We start from the raw sequence: 25,408 nt of genomic DNA, 5'->3' as shown, positions 1-25,408 counted from the left end.
ATTTAGCACAAGTAAACATACAAACAGAAGGAGAAAAGCAAGCTCACTGACACTCCAGCTAAAGGAGAATTTGAAATGTGGAGGAGACAATGTAAATATGTAAATGTCTTTGTGTATTCTTTTTATCTCTCTCCTTTCTCATCCTTGCCTTTTTTTTTTTTTTTTTCTGTTTGCTAATGAGAAGACTATGTCATCCCATGTGGTCTCTGCTTTACCAGGCTGAGGTGCATTTGGGGCCATCTGCTGGGCCAGCACCCTAAACAATACCACCCAGAAAGCGCTGGATATATTTGCAGCCACCTTTGACATCCTGGAATAGAAAAAATGGTATCTCAAAGACTATAATCTTTGATGTGTTCACTCTGAACACTTAGTTCAGCTGTTACCCCATTAATGCAAGGCCCGGTTGAGCCTGGTCACACTGTATCCTGTCCTCCCCCCACCATCTCCCTTCCCCCACAAACACCACATTGTCAACAAATTAAAAGCAATCATGCCAGGTTTCTAAATTAGTCTCTCTCTGTATCTCTGCTGGCTTCATTATTTTTAATTCTTAATAAAATGTCAGGGAGGAGACTGGCATCTTCCACTTGGTATGAGATTTTAAAGAACTTTTTAAAATGTGGAACTGAAGACTGGAGTTTTAAAGTAGGATAATGGTGACAACTCATATGGGAAGTAACTTAAAGAAATTGCTGGAATCCCAAACATGTTGTAGTAAGGACACAGCATAGGCATGTTCCTTTTCAAAAAGGAAATAATTTCTCCAACAGAGGCAGCAGGTAGCTGATCTAGCCTTAATGCAGAGAGATGGACTGAGGAAATATACATGAAACAAGCATGGGAGAGTTCACAGAGTATTAGAGAAATACAAAGCCCTTGGTCAAACCCAAGGCCTAAAGATAGACATGTTGGTTCTTGTTTATTATGTTTTTTTATTTTCCAAAAATAATCTTGAGGCATGTAAAAGAAAATCCTGAAATACTAATATGTAGGGAGCCCTTATAGCGAAACTCACTGAGCTTTTACTATGTGTCAGGCACTGTTCTACATGCTTTCTCCATATTATTAAGTTTGATACTCATAATAAATTGTGACAAAGATGCTGTTACAGATTAGGAACCTGAGACACAGACTTTAAGTGGCTCACGCAGAACGGCATTAGTTTAATAAGTGAGGAAATCAGAATTCTAACTCAGGCAACCTCAGCCCAGAGCCTGCAGTCTTAAACAGAAAGCTAATTTTCAATTTTGTATTCTCCAGAGTTTAAGAATCATATGTCTTCATGGAAAACTATGTATCCTAAGAGAAACGATACAGCATAGTGCCTGATACAATGTAATCCTGCAAGATATGCCGGCATTAATATGATAATAACAAAAATCACATCATTATTCACATCATTAGGAGAGACTATTGTTTCCATTCCCACGCATTTCTAACACACATGGATATGCATTTTTCCAATTAAAATATTTTTAAAGAAAGGAGGCCAGAGGGGTACAAAAAAGTAAGAACGTGTATTGCTGAAAGCGAACCAGCCCATTATTTGACCACCCAGCTCTGCACTTACCTGCACATATGGCGACTCCTGGAAGCCAGCATGCGAAGCACCATGTGTACCAAATAATCACAGGAGTAGGTTAAAGAGACAGCCTTCTCCCTAATTTGACCAATTTAGCATTTGGGGAGTAGTCTGTCTGTGCCTATCTTGGGAATTTTTAAACAATGAGTTGAAAGAGGAATTAGAGGAGGCAGACAATATTTTGGAATCAACCTAATAAATGTGAACAGCTGCGATGCGATCATCAGCACAATACATGATGGGCCCTTCCTCTGAGAAGATACATGTGTGCCTCCACGGGGGTTTGTCCTCTGCCAGCGGCTCTGCGCCTGGGCCACCTCGCCTCCTCTACTCGCAGAATGCTTTCCGCTCATACGGATGTGCCCTTGTGCCTCCCTCCAACCCTTGGCTTGAAGCCCTGGACTAGGCCAACCAGACACCAGACATCCCCACTGGCTGTCCCATCCTCATCTCCCCTTCAATGGGTCCAAACAGCAACTCTTCCTCATGGATTCTCCATCGCAGTTGATGAGATGGGGTGACCTCATCCATCCCATCGCTCAGGCTTAGAAAACTAACAAAATCCTCCACTACTCTGCAGCTCCACTTGTCCATATGGAGCCAATCATCAAAGCTTGCCAATTTCACCTGCTAAAAATGTCTTCCATCCCTTCCCTTTTCTTCATGTGTCTGCCCCTGCCCAAGGTTGGGGTCTGGGTTCCTCTGCTAGGGCTGCCACAATAAGGTAGCACAGATTGGGTGGCTTAAACAGCAGAAAGATATTGTCTCACAATTCTGGAGGCTGGAAGTCTGAGACGAAGGTGTCAGCAGGGTTGGTTTCTTCTGAGGCCTCTCTCCTTGACTTGTGGATGGCCGTCTTCTCTATGTGTCTTCACATGGCCTCCCCTCTGTGTGTATCTGTGTCCTAATCTCTTCCTCTTATAAGGACACCAGTCATACGAAATTAAGGGACCACCCCATTGACCTCATTTTAACTTAATTACATCTTTAAAGACCTTATGTCCAAATGCTGTCACATTCTTAAGTACTGGGGGTTAGGACTTAAACATACAAGTTTGGGGCAGGGAAACATAGCTCAACCCATAGCAGGGTCCTTGTCATCGTTCACCTTCACTCCCATGAAACCTTGCATTTACTAAGCTTTCTACAATGATCAGATCCTGTATTTTTCAAATTTTCTACCAAGGACCATGTATGACTTCTATTACCAGAAAAAAAGCTCATCAATAAATAATTTTGAAGAAAATGGCGGTGGTCTCCGTCCAAATCAGAGACGTCTCCTTAGACACTGTCTGTTCTGCTTTAAGCTTCTTCTCCTTTGTCCTGTTTCTCCATGTTCCATCCTCTGACTCAAATCTGGGTTCTCCTCTTCTGTTTCCTTTTCCCAGGCTGGCGAGTCAGCCGGACAGTCATCTGGGTCTGGAGATGGGGCACCCTCTTCGGCATCACATTCCAGACAGCAGAAACACTGATGAGCACGGGGCATCTGAATGGGGCTGTGAGTCAGTTTGTACGTCGTCAGGCAATACACTTTGGATATTTGCTCCCACCAAATCTCATGTTGAAATTTGATCCTCAGTGTTGGAGGTGGAGCCTGGTGGAAGGTGTTCAGGTCATGGGTCATGAGGGCAGACCCCTCATTGAATGTCTTGGTACCATCTTCTTGGTAGTGAATGAAGATGGTATCACTCTATTGGTTCCTGTGATAACTGATTATTTAAAAAGAGCCTGGCATCTCTCTCCTCCTCTCTTCTCTTCCTTCCTCTCTCACTATGTGATGCCTACCCCCCTTCACCTTCTGCCATGATTGGAAGCCTCTGAAGCCCTCACCAGAAGCAGATGCTGGCACCACACTTCTTGTACAGCCTGAAGAACCATGAGCCAAATAAACCTCTTTCCTTCGCAAATCACCCAGCCTCAGGTGTTTCTTTATAGCAACACAAACAAGCAAAGATGGCAGGGAAGAGTGAAACCCATTTTGAAATTGAAACATGGCATATGTTCTTCAGTGCACATAATACATTTCGTGGAATTTTATCCTAAGTCTGCAACTTGGAACACTTTTGTCCACTCTCCATTTGGGGGTAGGGGATAATGGGGACATGAAGCCCTCTCTGTGTCCATCCATATTTCAGCCCTTCAGGGGGCTTTGCCAGACAAGTTGTACCTCACTCCGGATGAGCCTCTGGACATCAAGAGACATCAATGGTGCCAAAGTACCATACTAGATTTCAATAGAGGCAGCATGCATGGCCCTTCAGAGGATGAAGGCTAGATCGTGGTCCCTGACATAGAGACCCTAAAGCCCTCTCTCATCTCACTGTTCAGAATATGTGGATCTCCCCCTTGCAGAGTTCTGGCCCTCAGGAAACTTATGCCTACCATCTAAACTTCTACACTTCTACCCTGACTCCCACCCTCCATAAAACCAGGGAGATGGAGCCCCAGCTGCGCTGTCTCAGTCAGGGTCCCAGCAGGAAATAGCACACCCATGTTCGAATACTTGGAGAGGTGCCAATTTACAAAGGGATTCATTACCACAATGGGGCTAGACTGTAGAGAAGCCACAAGAGATAGTAGAGGGGCCAGGAGCTAGCAGCGCCAGAACTGTCCCCAAAGAACAAGGGGAGGGAGAATTTTCCAGAACCCAGAGGAAAGAGAGTTGTGCAGAAAAGGCTGCCTTGGAAGGAACCGTGTCCTACTACTAGGGACATGGCGAAGCTGCCAGAGGCATCATCACAGGGAGGAAGCCAAGGAGACAAATGGCTCTGTCTCCTACCTGTACCAGGTTGACTGAGCCCAGCTGGAGAAACCTTGCATTTACTAAGCGGAGCACGGGGCAGAGGCGGAGGAGAGTGAACCCCCCGGAGGTGAGGCCAAAGGCAGTCACCTCGCCATCACCACTGAGCCTGCTGCGCTGTCTCACCTCCAACCAGTGGCTGAGTCTACTCTGGAGGCGCTTCCTAGCATTGCCATAACAAGCTGCTACCAACTTCATAGTTTAAAACAGCAGATATTTATTCTCTCATAGCTCTGGAGGCCAGAAGTTCAAAAGCAAGGTGTTGGTCGGAGTGCATTTTCTCTGAAGGCTTTAATGGGGAATCCTTCCTCGCCTCTTCCAGACTCTGGTGGCCCCAGGTGTTCCCCGGCCTGCCACTGCATCACCTCCATCTTTGCCCCCGTCCAGCCTTCTCCTCCTGGCTTCATCTTCTCTTCTGTCTGTCTCAAATCTGCCTCTGCCTTTCTCTTATAAAGACACTTGTCATTGGATTTAGGACCTGCCTGGTAATCCAGGATCATCTTATCTCAAGATCCTGAACTTAATAACATCTGCAAAAATCCTTTGTCTAAGCAGGGCACATTCACAAGTTCTAGGAATCTTCACATAGTTTTTTTTTTTTTTGGGGGGGTGGGGGGCAGTTCACCATTTAATCCACTACAAGGGGCAAGTCTCTTAATCCTTGGAAAACAGTCCTGGAAGGAAGCCCTACACCATCAGAAGACCTGTTGTCTCCTGCTCAAATCCACACCCCGGACCTCTGAGGGCTCTGCCCCCACTGCAAGGAGACTCGGGTGGCAGGTCCTGCCTGAATCAGTGTCAGTATAAGAGGCCTAGGGCAGTTTATGGACTGTGTCAGCCCCTAGGGGAAGATCTACCCAATGCTGAAAGTGGGGTGTTCAAGTCTCCAGCTATTACTGTACCGGGGTCTGTCTCTCTCTTTATCACTAATAATATTTACTTTCTATCTCTGCTTGCTCTAGTGTTGGGTGCATATATATTTACAATTGTTATATACTCTTGCTGAATTGACCCCTTTACATTATGCTACCTGCCATCCTATGCCAACCACTTCACATCAGCTTTCTGCTAAGAGCTTTGCCCGCACTGTCCTTCGCTGAGACATGTTAACCTCAACTGTCAGCCCTAGGCCCAAGATCCAAAAACTATGCTGGAGGTGATGATGACCTCCCAGATCTTTTCCAGAAATATCCGCTGGTGCTTCAGGGTATTCACAGCTGCTCTAAAATTGGTCAGAGCAGCTAAGGGTGTACTTCCAAAGTGAATCAAGCATCAGTAGCAGTAGGAAAATGTAGTTCCTAGCATTTAACATAGTGATTCTTAGGCATGACAGAGATTGCTGAGTTTTTACTCTAATATTCATTCTCCTCTATTTTTACCACTCTATTCCCTGATGGATTCCAACTGGTGGCACCTGGCCATTCATCTAAAGACTACACTTCCCAGCCTTCCTTGGTCTTAGGTGTAGCCATATGACTAAGCACTGGCCAATGGGATGTGGGCAGAAGTGATTCAGGCACCCTCTGGGCCCTACCTTAAAAGAAGGTGGTGTGGCCTCTACTTCCCCTTCTTCCCACTGTTGACCGGAATGCATACATGATGATGGGAGCCATAGCAGCCATCAGCACAAGAGAGGAGAGGCAACACAGGAAGGATGCCAATGCAAAGAGATTAAAAGACACTATGGAACCACCGTCTCAGCTGAGGGATGCTCCATACAGGCTGTTACATGACAGAGAAATGTTGGCACAGCTGTTACGCTGAGATGAAGAAGGTTCATGGGTAAGTGATTTATCAATAAAAATACTTCTAGTGGAGGCTGCTAAGGGAGTGTGGGGGGAACTAAGCCAGAGAGGAAGCCAAGAAAGACTGAAATCTCAGGCAAAAGTCCTGCTAAAGAGGCTGGGCTTCTGCCTGAACCCACGAGGGATCTCTGGAGTAAAAATTGTGCCTTGGCCCAGAGCTAGTACACCTTGCACCATCACTGCATTCAGCTCTCTCCATGGTCAGCAAAGCATCCCCAGGAGTCCGAGTACAGTCCTGTGAAGATGAGTTAAAAACGTTGGCCATTGAAAGAAAAAGCACACCAAAGCCTAAAGGCATTCACAGAAAGGGTAAAAAAGAACTAGAGTGGATGTGTCTGGGCAGATGTCTTTGTTATGCTCAAAAGCATAAAACAAGAGGAAGGAGTGAAGGGGCAACCAGGACCTACAACATCTGCTACATAAGTTGGCCTGGGGTGAGTACTTATCACCAGCACCACTTCCTGCCTGGCATCACGAGTGCCCAGAACATGCTCACTCACCCCTCCCTTAGAGCATCCTCTAAAGTGAGGGACAGCCTCCTAATACTGCAATATTGTGTGAACCTGGAGTTTTGTGATGATTCTACCCAGAGTAGCAGTCAGGATTCAAACTCAGTTGATATAACAAAGACATCTGCAACAGAGAGCTAGCCTTCCAGACATTCAAGAGTCCCTACTCAGGGTTCAAAAGTCTGTTACCTTAAGTTAGTATTTGGCTTTTGTGCATTACGAAAACCAACATGTTGGCTTTAACAAAGCAGAAGAGTTAGTTCTCTCGTGTAGGAGACCAAAGCATTGATCCCCAGTAGATCTGGCACCCATAGTATAAGGGACCAGGCTCCTTCTCTCTTCATGCTCTTTTATATGTGGCCCCTTGGCCAACATATGGTCCTCAGTGGCTCTTCCAGCCTCCACCATCATGGAGGTTGGGATTCTACCCAGCTGGGAGATGAGAATCAAATGAGAAGAACATGCTCTCTCTCTCAAAGGATGCCTCTGGAAGTTGCCCACACCACTTCTGTTTACTTTCTACTGGCCACAACTTGGTCACAAAGCAGGCTGGGAAATGTATGGAGGCTGGGATATGTAGTTTTTATTCCAGGTGGCCACATGCCCAACTGAAAAGTCTGTTTCTTTTTTTTTTTTTTTTTGGAGACAGAGTTTCGCTCTTGTTACCCAGGCTGGAGTGCAATGGCGCGATCTCGGCTCACCGCAACCTCCACCTCCTGGGTTCAAGCAATTCTCCTGCCTCAGCCTCCTGAGTAGCTGGGACTACAGGCACGCGCCACCATGCCCAGCTAATTTTTTTGTAGTTTTTAGTAGAGACGGGGTTTCACCATGTTGACCAGGATGGTCTCGATCTCTTGACCTCGTGATCCACCCGCCTCGGCCTCCCAAAGTGCTGGGATTACAGGCTTGAGCCACCGCGCCCGGCCTGAAAAGTCTATTTCTATGCAGAAAGTGGAACAGATTTGGAGGAGCGATCAGCGATGTTTGCCACACCGCCATATGCCTAAGGAGCTCCTATGTTAATCGCATGTACTCTAACCACCTCTCAGGGCTCTGGAGGGAATCAAAGAAATTGTAATAATAATTATGACTGGGCTAGGTGCGGTGGCTCACACCTGTAATCCCAGCACATTGGGAGGCAGAGGCGGGCAGATCACAAGATCAGGAGATCGAGGCCATCCTGGCTAACACAGTGAAACTCCATCTCTACTAAAAATGCAAAAAAATAGCTGGGCATGGTGGTGTGCACCTGTAGTCCAAGCTACTCAGGAGGCTGAGAAAGGAGAATTGCTTGAACCCAGGAGGCAGAGGTTGCAGTGAGCCGAGATCTCACCTGGGCAACAGAGCAATACTCTGTCTTAGAATAATAACTATGATGATGATGATGATGATGATCATAATTACTTGGAGCATGAAGTTTGAGGGCAGAGATGCTGCAGGACCTCAGCTCCTGTGACAGTTCATGGCACAGGAAAGGAGCTCAATATACATCTGTTGAATTGTTTACTTTTTACTTAAGACATAAATATCCCTCAGCAGATAGAATGCATTGACACACCTGGGCTGCTCAACCAGCTTCTTGGAAAAGTCACTGGTAAATCTTTGGAAGGATTGGAAATGGTCCCAAATGTTGAAATTGAGTGTAATTTGTCGCATTGATGTTTTGAGAAGGGAAGTGACACTTTATTAGTCTCCCCTGTAGCGCGCAGTGGTCAGTCTCGTCACCTATTCTGACATCCAAATTAGAAAACATCTTTTCCCTGGACCCAGGAAAATAAAAGTTGAGCATTTAAATTAGCTGTCAATCAGGCAGTCTCTCTTATACATTGCAACATAAATGGGGACAACAACAGTGAAGTGACAATTTGGTAACATCTACCAAAATTACAATGCGCAGATTATGTGGCCCAAGAATGCTAATTCCAGGGATTTATCTTTATGGTACACCACACATCTACACACATGCAAATGAAGATTTGCCAGGTATTTGATGGAGCATTTTTATTTTGTAATACTAAAAAGCTGGAAACATTCTAAATGTGTTTTGACAGGCCACTAGCTGTCGATAATACACCTATAACATGTTGGGATTCCAGCTAGCTGGGAGATGAGAATGGAATGAGAATGACATGCTCTCTCTCTCTAGAAGGATGCCAAGAATGAAGACAGAAGGAGCCTGGGTCGCTGACACCATGGGTGCCAGACCTACTGGGAACAAATGGTCTGGTCTCTTAGATGAAAGAACAAACCCTTCTGCTTTGTTAGACATATGTTTATTACTGACAGCAAGTGATCCATCGAAAGACATTATGGCATGCCCATATTACAAAAGGTTGGAAATATTTTTAAGGTAGAAGCTTTTAACAGGCAGCTAAAAAGCTATCTCCATGATACTAACTGGAAAAAAGCAAGATGGAGAACAGTGTGTATAGTGTGTTACCATCCATAGAAAGAGGGGAACAGTGTATGTATTTATATGTGCTTACATTTGCATAGAATATCTCTGGAAGGATAGACAGAAGAGTAACTGAGCAAGAGAAATGGGGGAACATGCGTAGTAAGCAAACTTTGCATTATATGTTTTTGAATTTTGAACTATGTGAATATAGCACATATTCAAAAATAATCAAACATAGTAGCTCATTAGCTTCATCTAGTGGTCTTATATATATTCTTTAAAATATGTCTGTCTAGATCCCTCTGATTGATTGCCCTACAAATAGGAGAGAAGAAACACTATTGCTTTTGCAAGTACAGTAGGAAAAAGTGTACTCGTCTGTACATTTCAGAAAGTGCCTAAAAGTACCAGATTCTGGGGCCAGCTTAGAGAAGTTTATTCAGTGCGGGAAGCGTCTTGATCTCCCATCATGGGGGCACAGAGTGTCCTACCTTCTCTGTGACTGAGGCAAGAAAAAAACAATGCCAGGCATTTTTTTGGGTGTGTGGAGGAGCAGGGGTGGGTGGAAGGGTCCTCATTTTGATTGGGCAAATAATTTTTCCTGCACCTCTGACCAATCTGGTGAGGATGTTTGAGAAACAAATTTTTTTTGAGACATTCTCACTCTGTCTCCCAGGCTAGAGTGCAGTGGCATGACCTTGGCTCACTGCAACCTCTGCCTCTCAGGTTCAAGTGATCCTCATGCCTCAGCCTCCTTAGTAGCTGGGATTATAGCTCCTGCCACCACATCCAGCTAGTTTTTGTATTTTTAGTAGGGTCGGGGTTTCACCATGTTGGCCAGGCTGGTCTCAAACTCCTGACCTTAGGTGATTCACCTGCCTTGGCCTCCCTAAGTGCTGGGATTACAGGTGTGAGCCATGGCACCCAGCCCCAAGGAACAAATGTATTCTAAATATGGGCTGCACCTGCATATGTGCGTGCGTGTTTGTAGGTTTAGAAAGAGAGCATTCTCTATTTAGTGGAGAGAGCAAGGTACAGAAACAATGATGGACAGAGTATGCTACCATGTGTGTGGAAAAAAAAAAGAGAAAGACAGATCTTTAAATATACTTTGTATTTGCAAAGAATATTTATAGAATACACAAGAAACTGTAACAGTAGTTGCCTCTGGGGACCTGGGAGAAGGAGATCAGTTGTACCAAGGAGACTTACTTTTAATCAAATTCCCTGTATACTCCTGGAGTTTTACTTCAGACATGTGCTTCACAGCAGCTATTCAAAATGTGTTTTTGTTGTTGTTGTTTCGAGACGGAGTCTCACTCTGTTGTCCAGGCTGGAGTGCAGTAGCGCAGCCTCAGCTCACTGCAACCTCTGCCTCCTGGATCCAAGCAATTCTCCTGCCTCAGCCTCCAGGGTAGCTGGGATTACAGGCACCTGCCACCACGCCTGGCTAATTTTTTAGAGACAGGGTTTCACCATGTTGGCCAGGCTGAGCTGGAACTCCTGCCTTCGTGATCTGCCCACTTCGGCCTCTCAAAGTGCTGGGATTACCGGTGTGAACCACTGCACCTGGCCTCAAGGCAGGTTTTAAAGAGGAGGGAATGTCAATTTATATGATGTCACTCCTTCCTTCCCTTCCTCCTTCCCTCACTCCCTCCCTCCCTCCCTGCCTCCCTCTTCCTTCACTTCATCCCCCTCTCTCCCCCTTCCGTACTTCCCTTCCTTCCTTCCTTCCTTCTTTTCCCCATTCCTTCCTTCCTTCCATCTGTCCTTCCTTCCTTTCACCCTCCCTCCATCCCTCAACCCCCCTTTCTTTTCTATTTCTTTCTTAGTGCAAACTGTAAACACCACTTAAACGGCATGGCCTCTTTTTAGACAAATGCCTTCGATTCAACCTAGAAGCAGATGACCTTTGTTGTCATTGTTGGAAGTGGGGAAAGAAACAAGAAATCAATGTCTAAAACGCTCACATTTTGCAAAGTCACAGAACCCAAGTTCTGCCTGGTCATGGTTACAGCGGAGGAATGTTTTGCTCCCACCTTAAAGTCATTCTTCCTTGAGCCAGCTAAGTCCCTTCAAGACCAGTGGGCTCAGCTTTCCGCACACATCTGCCTATTCTTTGGGCAAACTGGGAACCAGTTCTTCCCTCTGTATCTGCAGGAAAAGACTCCTCAAAGGAGAATGAGCTCCGGACACAGAGCCTCAAAGGGCCCAAGAGAAGAGCAAGAGTAACTGAGCAAGAGAACTGGGTGGCTGGGGACCAAGTGTAGTAAACAAACTGCATTTTATGTTTGCCTTATGTGCACACAGTGGAAAACGATTTTCGGCTTCCAGTTCCGGCCAGTTTTTCAGGGCTGAACAGGCCCTGGGCAAAGGAGAGGAGGGTCCCAAGGGGATTGAGTGGCGCAGCGCTACACTGTTGAAGGGGGCTGGGTGGGTCTTGTTTTTATATAGAAAGATGTCTACGAGGTGCTGGAAATGAAAAAATAAAAAAGCAGGTTGCAAAGTTTGTACACAACTAGGCTGAAAGGGCATTCGTTAAAATCTTGACAGTGGTTTATTGGGAGGGGCAGAGGTGTTAGAATGGTAATGGCGACATTTGCTTTCTGTACCATTTCAGTTTTTGTTTGTTTGTTTACAATGCACATGCATCTTTTTAACAACATGCTTATTGAGTGTTATTTAACAGGTGGTCTAGGGGTTTGGAGGCATGCCTATTCATATAGTCTGGGAGGGGTTGCTGAATCTCAAGGAAATACCCTTGCGAGCTTCAGAAGGAGGTCTGTGTCTGGGACTGGGAGATCCCAGGACCTTGGGGAGAAGAGCAAATCCTAGCATGAGCCCCAGAAGATGTAGAGCAGGGCTTCTCAAAGGCCACTGTGCCGGTGCACCGCCTGGGGACTCTGGCTTATGTAGATTCAGTTTCTGTGAATCAGGGTGGGCTCGACACCTTTTATTTCCCACGAACACCCACATCCCGGGACCACAGGATGCGCGGTGGAAGGAGGCGCGGGGAGCCTTCCTGAAGTTCCTGGTTCTCAAGAGCCGGGCATAAGGAAGGAAAATCAAAGATAGAATTTAGATGTATGTATTGGAGGAAAATTTTGGAGGATGGGGGAGCACGGGAGCTCGCCCAGCCTCCTCTCCTGTCTTTCCCGCCCCCTTGTCCAAACCCAAAACCGAGGCCAGGCGCGCCTCGCAGGGACCCCGACCTCTGCAGCGAAGCTGCGGGCTGAACCCATCCGGCACAAACTGCGGGCCGCTGACCCCTCACGGCGGCGAGTTTGAGGCGCTGGCCTACAGCCCGGGGACCACGCGGCAGAGGCTTCCCCGGGCGGTGGCCCCTCGGCTCCGCAGGGCTGGGGAAACGCGGCTTCGGAGTCCTCCCCGCGGCTGCGGAATCCTCAGCCGCTGCGCGTTCTGACAGCGCGGGTCTAGGACATGGGGGTTCGGAGGGCCGTATCCGGGTGCCCCGCCGCGCCTTCGATCGCCGCGCAGGGTCCAGCCATCCCGCGATGGCCCGGGACGGCCCGAAGCCCGGGGACAGCTGCCGGTCCCTCTCAGGCTCCGCAGACCCTAGCTCAGGCGGGAGGGCAGCGGGTCCCTGCAGGGCCCAGGGAGCCCGGGAGCCGCCCTCTGGCATCAGTCAGTCCCGGGGCAACCTGGATCGCGGTAGACACTGGAGAGGCGGCGTCTAGGAGGGGACCCGGCGTCGCACAGTACCGACGGCTAGCGGGGAGGAGGGAACGGGTTGCCACCCCTTCCCCAGAAGGCCGGCAGTGAGCAGCCCAGGGCCTCTTCAGGCATTTTTGAAACTGAATTAACTGGGGGTGAAATTCTGGCACTGCAGTCATCGTGAATGTCTTTTGCGCTGTGTGGAAACTCCGGTAAAACTCTGAGCAACTGTCTCAGCACCAGCTCTTCCAAGTGTGCAGCCCTTCTGGGCCTGTCCCTGTCCTGGACCCCCCACTCCACCCCGAGCCCGCAAAGCAGGTCCAGGCATTGTGAGGACTCTGGTGGTGAAGGAAGCCAGACCCTTACAACACAGCAAGAAGAACCCAGACCTGCGTGTGGGGGAGCTCTGGGTGCTACAGGGACTCAAGGAGGGGTGGCGGGGCAGGCAGACCCCTGGACGGCTAGGACTAGAGGCTCAGATGGACAGGAGGAAGGCGCGTGGGGATGGGGGAACTGGGGTGGGTGAGGGAAGTTGGGGAAAGCGCTGGTCTACCCAGTGTGGGGGGGTGTAGAGGAGAAGCCCGCACGGGCCAGGTTGGGACCCTTAGCCGGGGCTGGAGTGCTTGGACTTGATCCTGACTGGCGATAGGGAGACCTGTTGCTACTTATTATGTGCACAGTAGCCAGATCTCTGAAGAAAATATCGTCCCCCAGCCCCACCCTTCAATAGTAAACTAGGTGGTCCACCAGGTGCTCCCAGGGGAAGGACCCAGTGCTCTCTGAGGAGAAGGGTGGGCTCCAGGGGGATGGAGAGAGGGCTGAGCATGCTGGGGACCCAGGGAGAAAGGGAACATAGTCAAATTTCTGTAAAAATACGGCCACCACAGAGTCAGGCTGGGGGATGGGATGGGACGGGGATTCTGCAGAGTCTAACAATCTAACGTGATGCTGTGATGCCGCAGGCACCTGCAGTTTTTGGGATTCGAGGATCGCCCTGGCGACCCAGGATCCGGGGCTGGAGTCTCCTCACCAGCTCTTCCTCTCTCTGGTTTCTCACCACTTGTTCCCATCTCACGGTTTCATCAACACGTGGGTATTTGGGGTCCCAAATGTAAAGGATGCCCAGGCACAAAGTCTTCCTCTGTACCCTGAGGGAAATCTCCCTCTGTACCCTGAGGTGAGAGGTTCCATACCCTCCATGCGTGCAACAACCCCGGGCCCAGGGGGACACTGGGACCCAAGCCTCCTGTCCTTGGAAATCTGCAGCACAGAGGGGTCACCATTCATAGCCTGGATGAGCCTCTCCTGAACGCAGAGGCCTGCTGCCTCCTCCCACTGAGGATCTGCGGTAGTCCTCCAGTGCAGTCGGGGGTTTCTGGTTCACATCATAACCCAATGGACTCGCCAGCCAGCCAGAGACACCCCTGCAGGAACTCCCTGACCTGTTTACCTGATCCTCCACTCTCAGGATTCATCACAACTTGTGGAAAGGGGTGGCCTCCGGTAGGGTGGACCACTCCATCAAAGCCAGTGTGTGTCTGGCACCTCCTAGGGTGGGGTGCAGGGAAGGGAGGTGTGGGACAAAGCCCTAGAAGCCTCAGGTACTTGGGATCTGGTAGGCTGGAGGCTGAAGCCCACCCCTGCCTTGGCCCTAATTGTCAGTATCTTCATCTGTAAAATGGGAACAATGTGCCTTCCTCCTAACCCCAAAGGGGCTGCTGTGAAGATTGGCTGAGACAGCTGTTTGCAAGCTGAGCTTAGTGAAAGTTCACTGCCCCCCGTTCAGTCCTATCCCAATATATATGCACTGCGAAGGTGGAGGGCAGCTTAACTTCAAAGGCACTTCAAGGATGGCCAGGTGGCTGTCAACCCAGCTTTCCCAGACGGGATTGGGATCCTGACAGAGGGGTTGACTGGAGGGGCAGTCGCTGGTTTGGGCTTTGTTAGGTTGATTTTTTTGTTTGTCGTCCTTTAGTTTCCGTGGGGCAGCCCCCCTCCCTGCAAGCTTCAGGCCTTCCTCTGGAATGCCCCTGGAGCCCAGCCTCTGCTGGCACCGAGCTTAAACCAAGCCAGCTCAGGGGATCCTGGATTCACACTGCCTCACTGTGAAGACAAAAATTACAAGGGGAGGGCCTCATTTGGTTCTTACACTCGAAATCTCCCAGCAGACACCTTGGAAGCCACAGGTAGCTTCTAGAAACCCATTTTATGAATGAGAACCTGAGGTGGAGAAAGGACAACTGGAGATCTCTACCTCTCTGAGACCACACTCCCTGCCTCCCCCACCTCCAGGCTCTCCCTGGACTCGGCCCTCTGCCGGCAGAATCTCGGGCAAATGGCCACAGCTCTCCCTGAGACTCAGTTTCCCTGTCTGTAAAATGGGAGTCATGCCTTCCTCCTATGGCCAGTGAGACTAAATCAAATGATGTCTGTCAAGACACCTGAAACTCCTGGCACAATTTCGGTTGCCTCTAAGTGGTCACAATTGTCATTAGATGGAAGTCGACAGCCCAGTCATTCTAAAGGCGCCCATATACTCCAAAATCAAGATTACAGACCTGATAGTTTATCATATACAGCGAATAAACACATAACACACCTTTGCCTGCATTTACATGCATTTTATTGACCATGTTTTACGCAAGTCTGCGTGCACACCTGCACGTTTGTGCATTCTGAAGTATTTACTAACACCTGCCAAGTGCCAGGACCCATCCTCTGCACCCAGCGTGAACTGTCGTGGACCCGTCCCGGGAGTCGCGGTTCCCACCAGCCGCGCTGACCCTGGACGACCCTTGGAGCTGTGTTGTGAAAAAGACAAGCCATTTGCTTGCAGAGTTCTGACTTCTAAGGGGTCGTGTCCCACACGTTTGGGAGCCAAACGCTGTCCTTCAGGAGCGATGGCTGCAATGCCTTTTTCTTTCCTTTCCTTTCCTTTCCAGTGCCCGGAGCCTTGCCTCCCACCGCCACCCCTGGTTAGCTCTGCGCAAGGACGTCGTTCTGCTTGGCAGCCAGGCCGAGACGCAGCCTGAATGTGAGCAGGAACTCGGAGAAGGGAAGGGAGAGAACCAGAAAGAAGGCCCGGGAGGGACCCGGGAAGCAGTGGGAGGTCTGCGCCCTGGAGCCCAGAGAGAGCCGACGGGTTTGGCACTGGCTCACCCCAGGCCGCCCAGCGGTCCAACAAAGGCCGGCCCCGACACGCACCCGGTCTTTTGTAGGAGAGAAACACAAAGAAGAGGGAAAAACACGGAGGAGGCCCACAGCACCAGGACGCGGAGGCCAGCCAGGAACTCCCGCAGCCGGGGCCCATTAGCCTCGGCAAGTGAGCACTCCATTCCCCTGGAAAGGGCCCCAGGGGCGCGCTGGTGGGAACCGCGGTGCCTGGGACCCGCCCAAGACGTCTACCCCCGGGCTCCGGACGCCGGACCCGGACAAGTGCTGGTGACGCCTCCAGGACGCACCCGGGCAAGCTCGGGCAGCGGGATCTAATTTCTGGTTATTCCTGGGAGAGTGTGGGGAGGCACAGGAGATACAGCGAGAGGTACTGAGCATCCGATTGGCACCAGGACTAAGGGATCCCAAAGGGGACACAGACTTCCCCCACTTCCCAAGCTACTCTGGCGAAGGGAGGATGTTTGGGGGAGGTCGCCGGGTGAAGAAGGGGCCAGCAGCAGCACAGAGCTGCAGCCTGTGCTCCCCGCGTGGGGAGTGAGGACAGCGAGGTGCTACTGCACAGCCCCAGAACATCCACGGCCGCTTAGGCCGGGTGGTGCGGGGCAGGCTAGGGCCTGGATCGTCCTACCACTGTGCGTCCACGCGGAAACCTGGCTAGCAAGCCAGCTCTCCTGCCTTCGGACTCTGCCTTCCAGGCCCTGGACTCACGCCGTGCCAGGACGGGCCCCTCGATTTTCACCCCTGACTCCCAACTCCAGCCACTGGCCCGAGAGTGCAAAGAACCTCAGACCGCGTGCTCTCACCGCCGCAGGCCGGACGCAGGACAGACACCAGTGGGCAGCAACAAAAAAGGAAACCGGGTTCCGGGACACGTGCCGGCGGCTGGACTAACCTCAGCGGCTGCAACCAAGGCGAGCGCACGCTGCGCCTGCTGCTGTTTATTAGCTACACTGGCAGGCGCACAACTCCACGCCCTGGCTGGTGGCCCCACAGCGCGCACCTCCACACAAATCCTCCCTGCGATTGGCGGGGCAGGCCCGAAGGAGGCATCTTCAAATGCTGAGCCCTTTCTGATCACCACCCCTCCTCCCTGCGTCATCCGTGTGACAGATTCTACTAATTGAACGGTTATGGGTCATCCTTGTAACCGTTGGACGACATAACACCACGCTTCAGTTCTTCCTGTTTTAAATACATATTTAACGGATGGCTGCAGAGCCAGCTGGGAAATACGCGGATTGAAAAATAATGCTCCAGAAGGCACGAGACTGGGGCGAAGGCGAGAGCCGGCTGGGCTCCTAGCGTAGACCTCAGAGGGAGACATATTTAGAACTAGGGGCAGAAGCGTGGGTTTCTTTCTGTATTTGTTTATTTTGTAACTTTGCTACTTGAAGACCAATTATTTACTATGCTTATTTGTTCGTTTGTTTTTAAAATCGTACTTGCACATTAAAAGCTTCCCAGCAAGGAAGCAACCCGAAGATCCTCACACTCCGTAGGAGACTGTGTACCTGTGTGCGCGAGCTCTCGGTGTCAAGCGCTAGCATTCGAGATCTGTAGAAACAAATTTCTGAAATCGAAATGTATTGGTGTGGGAAATTCAGCTCGGGGAACAGGTTATGGGTTGGGGGAGACAGGCGGCTGGCTGCCTGTACTGTAAGGAACCGCCAACGCCAGCATCTGTAGGGCTGCGCTGTAAAGGCTTAGTAATTTTTTTCTGTAGGTTTGCTGCAGTCAGTCTTGAGTTTTTCCATCTGTAAAATTGGTGAATGCATCCATACCTCAGTTACCTCAGTGAGGTGCTTCTCCAGTTTGCTTAATTCCTCATCGTCAAGAGTTTTCAGGTTTCAGAGCCAGCCTGCAATCAGGAAAACGTGTCCCAACACGGTCGCGAGGCGTTTGATCTCGCTGTCTGGCCCACAGCGTGGAGAAACCTTGCTCAGGCCTGAGATTTCTCTTTGCATTTCCAGAAAGCAGGTGACTGGGGCGAAGGCCCTTTACTAAGCTTTTACAGCTCTTTGCTGCTGAGCGTTTACAGTCCCTGCTTGTACTACAGATGCCAGCATTGCCCCTGCCCCAAGGCGTGTGAGGATCAAAAAGACTATACTGAAATTTACTATCATCCAGCTCCCCTGCTAATAAGTGGAGGGGTGTTTAACTACAGGCACGACTCTGTCCTTGTGCTGGTGCAGTTACTGTATGGAAATAACCCGTCCTTGTACCCACACCATCCTCAACCTAAAGGAGAGTTGTGATTTCTTTTAAAAGACTTCCAGAGTCCGTCCCCTCCCGGCTTGCCGGCCCTGTGCCCCTCAAGGCCCTGCCCCCAGCTGGGGGCGCTACCGGCCGCCCGCGGAGCTGCAGCCACAGCAACCTCCTAGAGGCGCAAGGAGAACGCTAAGAAAGTGAGGACTTTGTGCCTGGGCATCGTTCACAATTGGGGCCGCAAATGCCCACGTGTTGATGAAACCCTTGAGATGGGAACAGGCGGTGAGAAACGAGAGAGAGGAAGAGCTAGTGAGGAGACTCCAGCCCCGGATCCTGGGTCGCCAGGGTTATCCGCGCGCATCCCAAAAACTGCGGCTGCCTGCGGCATCCGCTTAGATGGTTAGACTCTGCAGAATCCCCGTCCCATCCCATCCCCCAGCCTGACTCTGTGGTGGCCGTATTTTTACAGAAATTTGTCTATGCTCCCTTTCTCCCTGGGTCCCCAGCATGCTCAGCCCTCTCTCCATCCCCCTGGAGCCCACCCTTCTCCTCCCCCTCGCCTCTCACTGCCTCCTCGAGTCCCTCCTCCAGTCCCTCCCCAAGAATCTCCCGGCCACTGGCGCCCATTGGTTGCGCACTGGGAGGAGGCGTGTGCCCGGCCTGGAGAGTTTCATTGAGCGGAATTAGCCCGCATGACGTCAGCTTCCCAGCCCCCCGGCGGGCCCAGCTCATTGGCGCTGCAGCCCCTCCAGGATTCGCACATTGTTCCCCGCCCCCGCCCCGGCCACCGCTGCCGCGGTCGCCGCCGCCACCGGGCTATAAAACCGGCCGAGCCTGGAAAGGTGCAGATGCTTATTATAGACCGACGCGACACCAGCGAGCAGTGCCAGGTTCTCTGCTGAGGCTTTTAGGAGCGAGCTCTTCAAATCGCATCCACAGTAAGTGTCCCCGCCCCCCAGCAGCCCCAGCCTAGATCCCAGGGACCGACGCTCCTCAACTCGGTTGTGACCCAGAATGCTCCGATGCAGGGGGTCTGGGTCCCTCCTCTGCGGGCCAGTACTCCAGAACGACTTTGCTGTTCCGTCCTTCCCACATTCACCGCTGCATCCCCCTCGCCAAACGCGAGAAGTCGGGGCAACCAAAGCTCCTACCGCCCAAGCCCCAGTCAGCTGGTGAGCTCCCCGTGGTCTCCGGACGCAGCGCACGGAATCCGGGCCCCAGGCCGGCGCTGGGTCCCTGGGCGTCTGCATGTGTTTGCTGCGAGGTGTCGATGGAGATAAGGTGGATCCGTTTGAGGAACCAAATCATTAGTTCCCTATTTAGCTCTTCACCATCCCCAAAGAAAGGCCCTCACTTCCCACTCGTTTATTCCGGCCCAGGAGGCTCAGCTTTCCCATTCCTAACTGAAAGCATGAAGCCTCTAGAATGCCACCCGTACCCCGAGGGTCACCAACGCTCCCTGAAATAACCTGTTGCATGAAAGCGCAGGGGAGATGAAGAGAGCTTAATTGTAGGTACCCGCGTGCAGCTAAAAAGAAGGCTGGAGAGATAGTAGCGAGGCGGACGAGGAGCCACGCGCCACCTGTGCCTGGACCCCGCGCTGCGGTACTGCGGTGCAGGCGGGAGCGGCTTTTCTGTCTCATTCACTGATTTCTCTCTATCCATCTGTCCCTCTCTCTTCTCCTTCTCCTCTTCTGAAGTTTTCGGGTCCCAGGGAAGGAAAACCCCGCCAAAGCTGCGACCACTATCCTTCCCCGGGGCCATGGACTCGGACGCCAGCCTGGTGTCCAGCCGCCCGTCGTCGCCAGAGCCCGATGACCTTTTTCTGCCGGCCCGGAGTAAGGGCAGCAGCGGCAGCGCCTTCACTGGGGGCACCGTGTCCTCGTCCACGCCGAGCGACTGCCCACCGGAGCTGAGCGCCGAGCTGCGCAGCGCTATGGGCTCGGCAGGCGTTCATCCTGGGGACAAGCTAGGAGGCAGTGGCTTCAAGTCATCCTCTTCCAGCACCTCGTCGTCCACGTCGTCGGCTGCCGCATCTTCCACCAAGAAGGACAAGAAGCAAATGACGGAGCCGGAGCTGCAGCAGCTTCGTCTCAAGATCAACAGCCGCGAGCGCAAGCGCATGCACGACCTCAACATCGCCATGGACGGCCTGCGCGAAGTCATGCCGTACGCGCACGGCCCTTCGGTGCGCAAGCTCTCCAAGATCGCCACGCTGCTGCTGGCGCGCAACTACATCCTCATGCTCACCAACTCGCTGGAGGAGATGAAGCGACTGGTGAGCGAGATCTACGGGGGCCATCACGCTGGCTTCCACCCGTCGGCCTGCGGCGGCCTGGCGCACTCCGCTCCCCTGCCCGCCGCCACCGCGCACCCGGCAGCCGCAGCGCACGCCGCACATCACCCCGCGGTGCACCACCCCATCCTGCCGCCCGCCGCCGCCGCGGCTGCTGCGGCTGCTGCCGCCGCTGCAGTGTCCAGCGCCTCTCTGCCCGGCTCCGGGCTGTCGTCTGTCGGCTCCATCCGTCCACCGCACGGCCTGCTCAAGTCTCCGTCTGCCGCTGCGGCCGCCCCTCTGGGGGGCGGGGGCGGCGGCAGCGGGGGCAGCGGGGGCTTCCAGCACTGGGGCGGCATGCCTTGTCCCTGCAGCATGTGCCAGGTGCCACCGCCGCACCACCACGTGTCAGCCATGGGCGCCGGCAGCCTGCCGCGCCTCACCTCCGATGCCAAGTGAGCCGACCGGCGCCGGTGCGTTCTGGCGAGAGGGAAGCCCGGGGGCGCGGGGAAGCGAGGACTGGCCGGCGCTTGGCTCGGGATCTCTGTCACGGGGAGGGGCGCAGGACGGTGGACCGGGGGTAGGAGATGGTGGGGACTCCAGCATCTGGGAATCCAAGCAATGGGGGCATGCACAGAGCAGTGGGGAGTGAGGGGGATGTTCGCTCCGGGACCGAATCGAGCCCTTTCTGGCTTTAATCTGCGCTGGTCCGGTAGACACCGTTTTATGAAAAAGTACCGCTATGTGTATTCCTCACTCTAACTCCGCCCGACCTCCGGGAAAAGGTTCTAAAAACTGGCTTCCCTGAGAGCCAGACCTGACTTCCAGACTCTGCCCGGGCCGCACTTCTTGGGGGAGGGGAGTGTTAAGGGAGCGGGACATGTGGGAACTTGCTCCCCTTCCTCCTTTCTTGGCCTGTGGGAGACTCCCGGTAGCCCCGTCGCGGAAGCCACCGCCTGGCCGCGCCCTGCAGGGTCGTCCCTGGCCCAAGGCCAGGGGCCACAAGTTAGTTAGAAGCCGGCGTTTGGTACCAGAAGCACTTACAGTCATATCCAATCTCAATAGCTGGGTCAACCCACACCCTCTAAGAACTGTGTCTGTTCCTTCCTGTCTCTCGTTGATTTGGGAGAATATGGTTTTCTAATAAATCTGTGGATGTTCTTTCTTCAACAGGATGAGCAAGTTTACAGACATTCAGAGTAGAACCACTTGTGGATTGGAATAACCCCACACTGCCGATTTTAGGGGCGGGTGCATTTTAGTTATTATTTTAAAATAGAAACTACCCTACCGCCTCATCTTTCCTTCCCTAAGCACAAATCGACTTGATTATTTTGATACCTGAGGACTTAACAAAATTAAAAGGCAGTTGCTGTGAAAACAGCTTGGGTTTTTGCGGGTTCTGTTGGCTGTTTAAAAGTTTCTTTCTTGGATGTGTAAATATATCAGTGCTGAGGTAAGTGCGCGATGCTAAGCTGTTTGCTCACGTGACTGCCAGCTCCACCTAAGTCTAAGCCGGCTTTCCTCTATTTTGGTTTATTTTTGCCACGTTTAACACAAACGGTAAACTCTTCCATGTCTTCCTGCGTTTGCAAACGGCCTCGGCGCTGCCTACATTACACCCTGGGCTTCGCAGCGTCGAGGTGTAACACTCTTTCTCTGATCGCGCCGCCCCTCGCAGAGAGAGTATCATCTGTTTTATTTTTGTAAAAACAAAGTGCTAAATAATATTTATTACTTGTTTGGTTGCAAAAACGAAATAAATGACTGAGTGTTGAGATTTTAAATAAAATTTAAAGTGAAGTCGGGCGATTTCCATCCGTGTGCCACCCAGGAAACGGGTTCAGGACGCGATAGCTTGGGGCGGGATTTGGAGATCGTTCCCCCAGTTTGGCACTAGAGCACACATGCATTATCTTTCAAACATGTTCTGAACAAATCCTCCGGGTGTTTTCCACAACTTGCTTGTCCTTATTTTTATTTTCCGACGCCTAACCCGGAACTGCCTTTCTCGTCGAGTATTGAGCTCGCTTATAAGCCGACATTTCCTTTCCAGAGCATCGAACTTCGGGACTTGGGGGAGAGGGCTGCGCTTTTGGGAGGGAGTCTGGGCTCCCAGGGTTCCTCTCCTGTTCGATTTTTATTTCCTTTCTGCTCAGAGGCGGTCTCCCGCCACACCCTCCCCCGACGGGTTACCTTGGCATCGGCTGCGGACCTGAGTTCTACGGAGCCGTGGTGTTTCTAGCAAAGCGATTCCGGAGTATTTGGTGCAGAATCCACTAACGCTTCCATCCTTTCTCAGGGATCTCCACCACTCTCCCCCATCCACCGCCTCCCCACTCCCCCACCTCCACCCCCCGCCCCCGTCCCTTGAACTGCAAAGGATCGGGTGCTCAGCCCTGCCTGGAGGAGCCCAGGCAGGGCTTTGGCCTCTGTGCTCTTTCCTAGGGTCACCTCTGTCTTCCCTTGGCTACTGGGTTCTCACAATCCAAATCTGTGATGCAAATTTAAGATGTGGTTGTGAAGATAAATTCTGGGTAGAAATGAAAAACTTTGGCCTTCCTGGTCAAGGACCAGGCAGATCCTGTCGCAGTCTACCCGCCCCAGGGCTGGCCTGAGAATGATCCCCTGAAAGGACAGCAGGACAGGGTGCGGGCACAGTAAGAACGTCCTCTGGCCAGGGCCCTCTCTTTGACAATATTTTTCGTGTCCACTGGCCAAAGGCCCCTGGATCTGGGGGTGCAGATTTCCCTGGTCGGAACCCCATTTATTGGGTCAAATTGCTGAGCTTCGCTCACCCAGGCAGTCACCCTTTGCTTAGACTTGAAGATGGCTCTGTCCCCTAGCAGGGGACAGGCACTTCCTGGTCCTCCAGCGGACAGGACAGCAAGTACCCAGGGATCAGGCGCTGTAGGCCTAGCTTTTCACCGATGGGCTTGGCTTTTTATGAAGGCCGGGAGGGATTTGGAGAGGCTGAGTGGCTGGGGGCTAAGGGAGGGTGAAAAGCCTCCTGCCACCACCACCCCAACAGCGCCATGAGAATCCAAGAAGGAAGGGCAAGGTCTAGTCGTTTTTATTCCAAAATCCCATTTGAAGTGAAACTAGCAAAGAATTCAAAACTGGGTCCAGCTGTAGTCACAGACACACTCAAAGGGAATTCAGGAGGCTGGAACTTAGACCAGTGGGAGCTGAGAACCTGGCCGGTGGAGTTGGTGGTCTTGATAGCAGTTTTGGCTCTTCCACACCCAGCGCCAGGCAGGTGTGCTGGTGTGGGCTCTGAGTGTGCTTGGTGTCTACATAGAAAGACAGTTGTTGAAAGGCAATAAATCAAGTCTTTCCCTCCATCCCTGCACCCAGGCTCTCAGCAGCATCTAGCCATCAGCCAGGCCAGGCAAGACAAGGCTCTCTGAGGAAGGGGGAGGTTGTGTCCAGCCACATTTTGGGCCAGCCTCTGAACCAGCCGCCTAAACTGTGCACCGAGCTGGGGGCCTTGACCATGGTGGGTGAGACTGGAGCATCTCCAGACGTGGAGGAGGAAGACATTGGCATATACAAGCATGCACAGCGCACATCCCACGAAGCAGGTGGCTACTCGCAGAGGGTGGCCCTGGACTGGTGGGGGCCAAGGTGGGGGTCTCAGGCCAGTGGCTGGGCTTTGATTTAGGGCAGGATAAGACTGTGTGCAACCACTTTGACTTTGGTGGGCTCTTTATCAGTACTGGGCTCCTCATCAAGAGAGAGGAGGAGAGAAAGAGGTAACAGTTTCTGGGATCTGGTACAGTCTGCCCTGGAACATCCTGGGTCCGTCTGGGGAGCATTCGTTGGGAAATTTTCAACAGGCTGTACTGCAGCTCAGCCTCCTCCCCAGCTCTACTCTGTGGCTCTGCAGTGCCTCTGGGTTTAAGAACTCACCACCCTCCAAGTCTTTGAGACTCTCCCCAACCCTCCTTAAGAACCTGGGAGCTCAGCTGACCAGAGCCAAGGGGCCAGTAGGCAGAACCCAAGCCTCATCCTCTGGTCTCAGCACCCCAGGGCACTCTCCCTGGGCCCCTCACTCTCTCATGTGGGCAGGAGCCACAGAGAAATGACACTCCCCTAGACTCTGTTGAAGGACTCACCTTTAATGCCCACAGAGTTGGAATTCTGCACCCTGGGGGCAGGCAATGAACAGAGGAGTGAAGCAAATGCACAGAGGTGTCACACTCCCAGTGAGGCCAGGGACTCTACTGTGGCTGGAGGAAGACAGGGGTACTAAGGACACCCGTGGTGATTTGGTGCTCTGACAGCCATCCACCAGGGACTTGCCCTTTCCATTCCCTGACTGGGATCAGCGAGGAGCCCCTGGGCCAAGGCATTGAATTTTAAAGCCCCCTAGATGCTCTTAGGGACAAAACACCCTGGTGGTAGAAAATGTCTGTCTCCCATTGGGGCAGAATCTACCTAGCAATCTGCCTGGACTTCTACTGAGTATTCACCTTGATGCTTCCTGGAAGTTCATCTGGGACGGGGCAAAGGAGTCCCCCTCCACCTGCCATGTCATTTTAAGTCACTCTTTCATTGCAGATTTTGTGCCTAGTATCCCCTTCCCCACACAAGCACCCCACAGTTTCGGAAGGGGTTATAGGTTATAACAGGGGTTATTGACAAGCGCCCGACACCAAGAGTGACCATTTATTTATTGTCTCTGTAAAACTGTAAGGGGAGCCAGGATTAAGCCTGGCTATTCGCAGGAGTGGTTGCCGTATTGGTCCCGTCCTGACTAGGGAGAGGGACGTGGGACAGCATGGGTGAACACCGCCACTCCCTGGTTTGGAGGCTGCAGCAGCTCAGGGGCTATATCTCTGGGGCTAAGCCCTAACTCCTTGTCAGTGAGGGGGCCATTCTAGGCAGGGCAGAGATGGGGATCACCCACAGCTACATCCTTACTCCCCATCTCTCCTCTAGGGCCCCAGGGATTGCTACTGGCTGCTTGTCTGTGG

At 51.9% G+C, this 25,408-nt stretch overlaps 1 protein-coding gene across 1 annotated transcript; it reads left to right on the top strand.

Moving 5' to 3' along the window:
- Positions 1-18,479: 18,479 nt before the first annotated feature.
- OLIG2 (oligodendrocyte transcription factor 2) lies at positions 18,480-22,232 on the top strand. The gene is made up of 2 exons (XM_032276993.1): positions 18,480-19,092; positions 19,855-22,232. The coding sequence occupies exon 2, from the start codon at positions 19,917-19,919 to the stop codon at positions 20,886-20,888; it is 972 nt and encodes a 323-aa protein (XP_032132884.1). The 5' UTR covers positions 18,480-19,092; positions 19,855-19,916; the 3' UTR covers positions 20,889-22,232.
- The last annotated feature ends 3,176 nt before the right edge of the window (positions 22,233-25,408 follow it).

The sequence above is a fragment of the Sapajus apella genome, unplaced genomic scaffold (assembly GCF_009761245.1).
Source record: "Sapajus apella isolate SASKATOON/1434 unplaced genomic scaffold, GSC_monkey_1.0 scaffold8, whole genome shotgun sequence".
NCBI lineage: Eukaryota > Metazoa > Chordata > Mammalia > Primates > Cebidae > Sapajus > Sapajus apella.
This window is presented reverse-complemented; position numbering and strand designations above follow the sequence as displayed.

What these genes read in the sequence shown, in the direction of transcription:
- OLIG2 (XM_032276993.1), top strand. Translation starts at nt 19,917, where the DNA reads ATGGACTCGGACGCCAGCCTGGTGTCCAGCCGCCCGTCGTCGCCAGAG.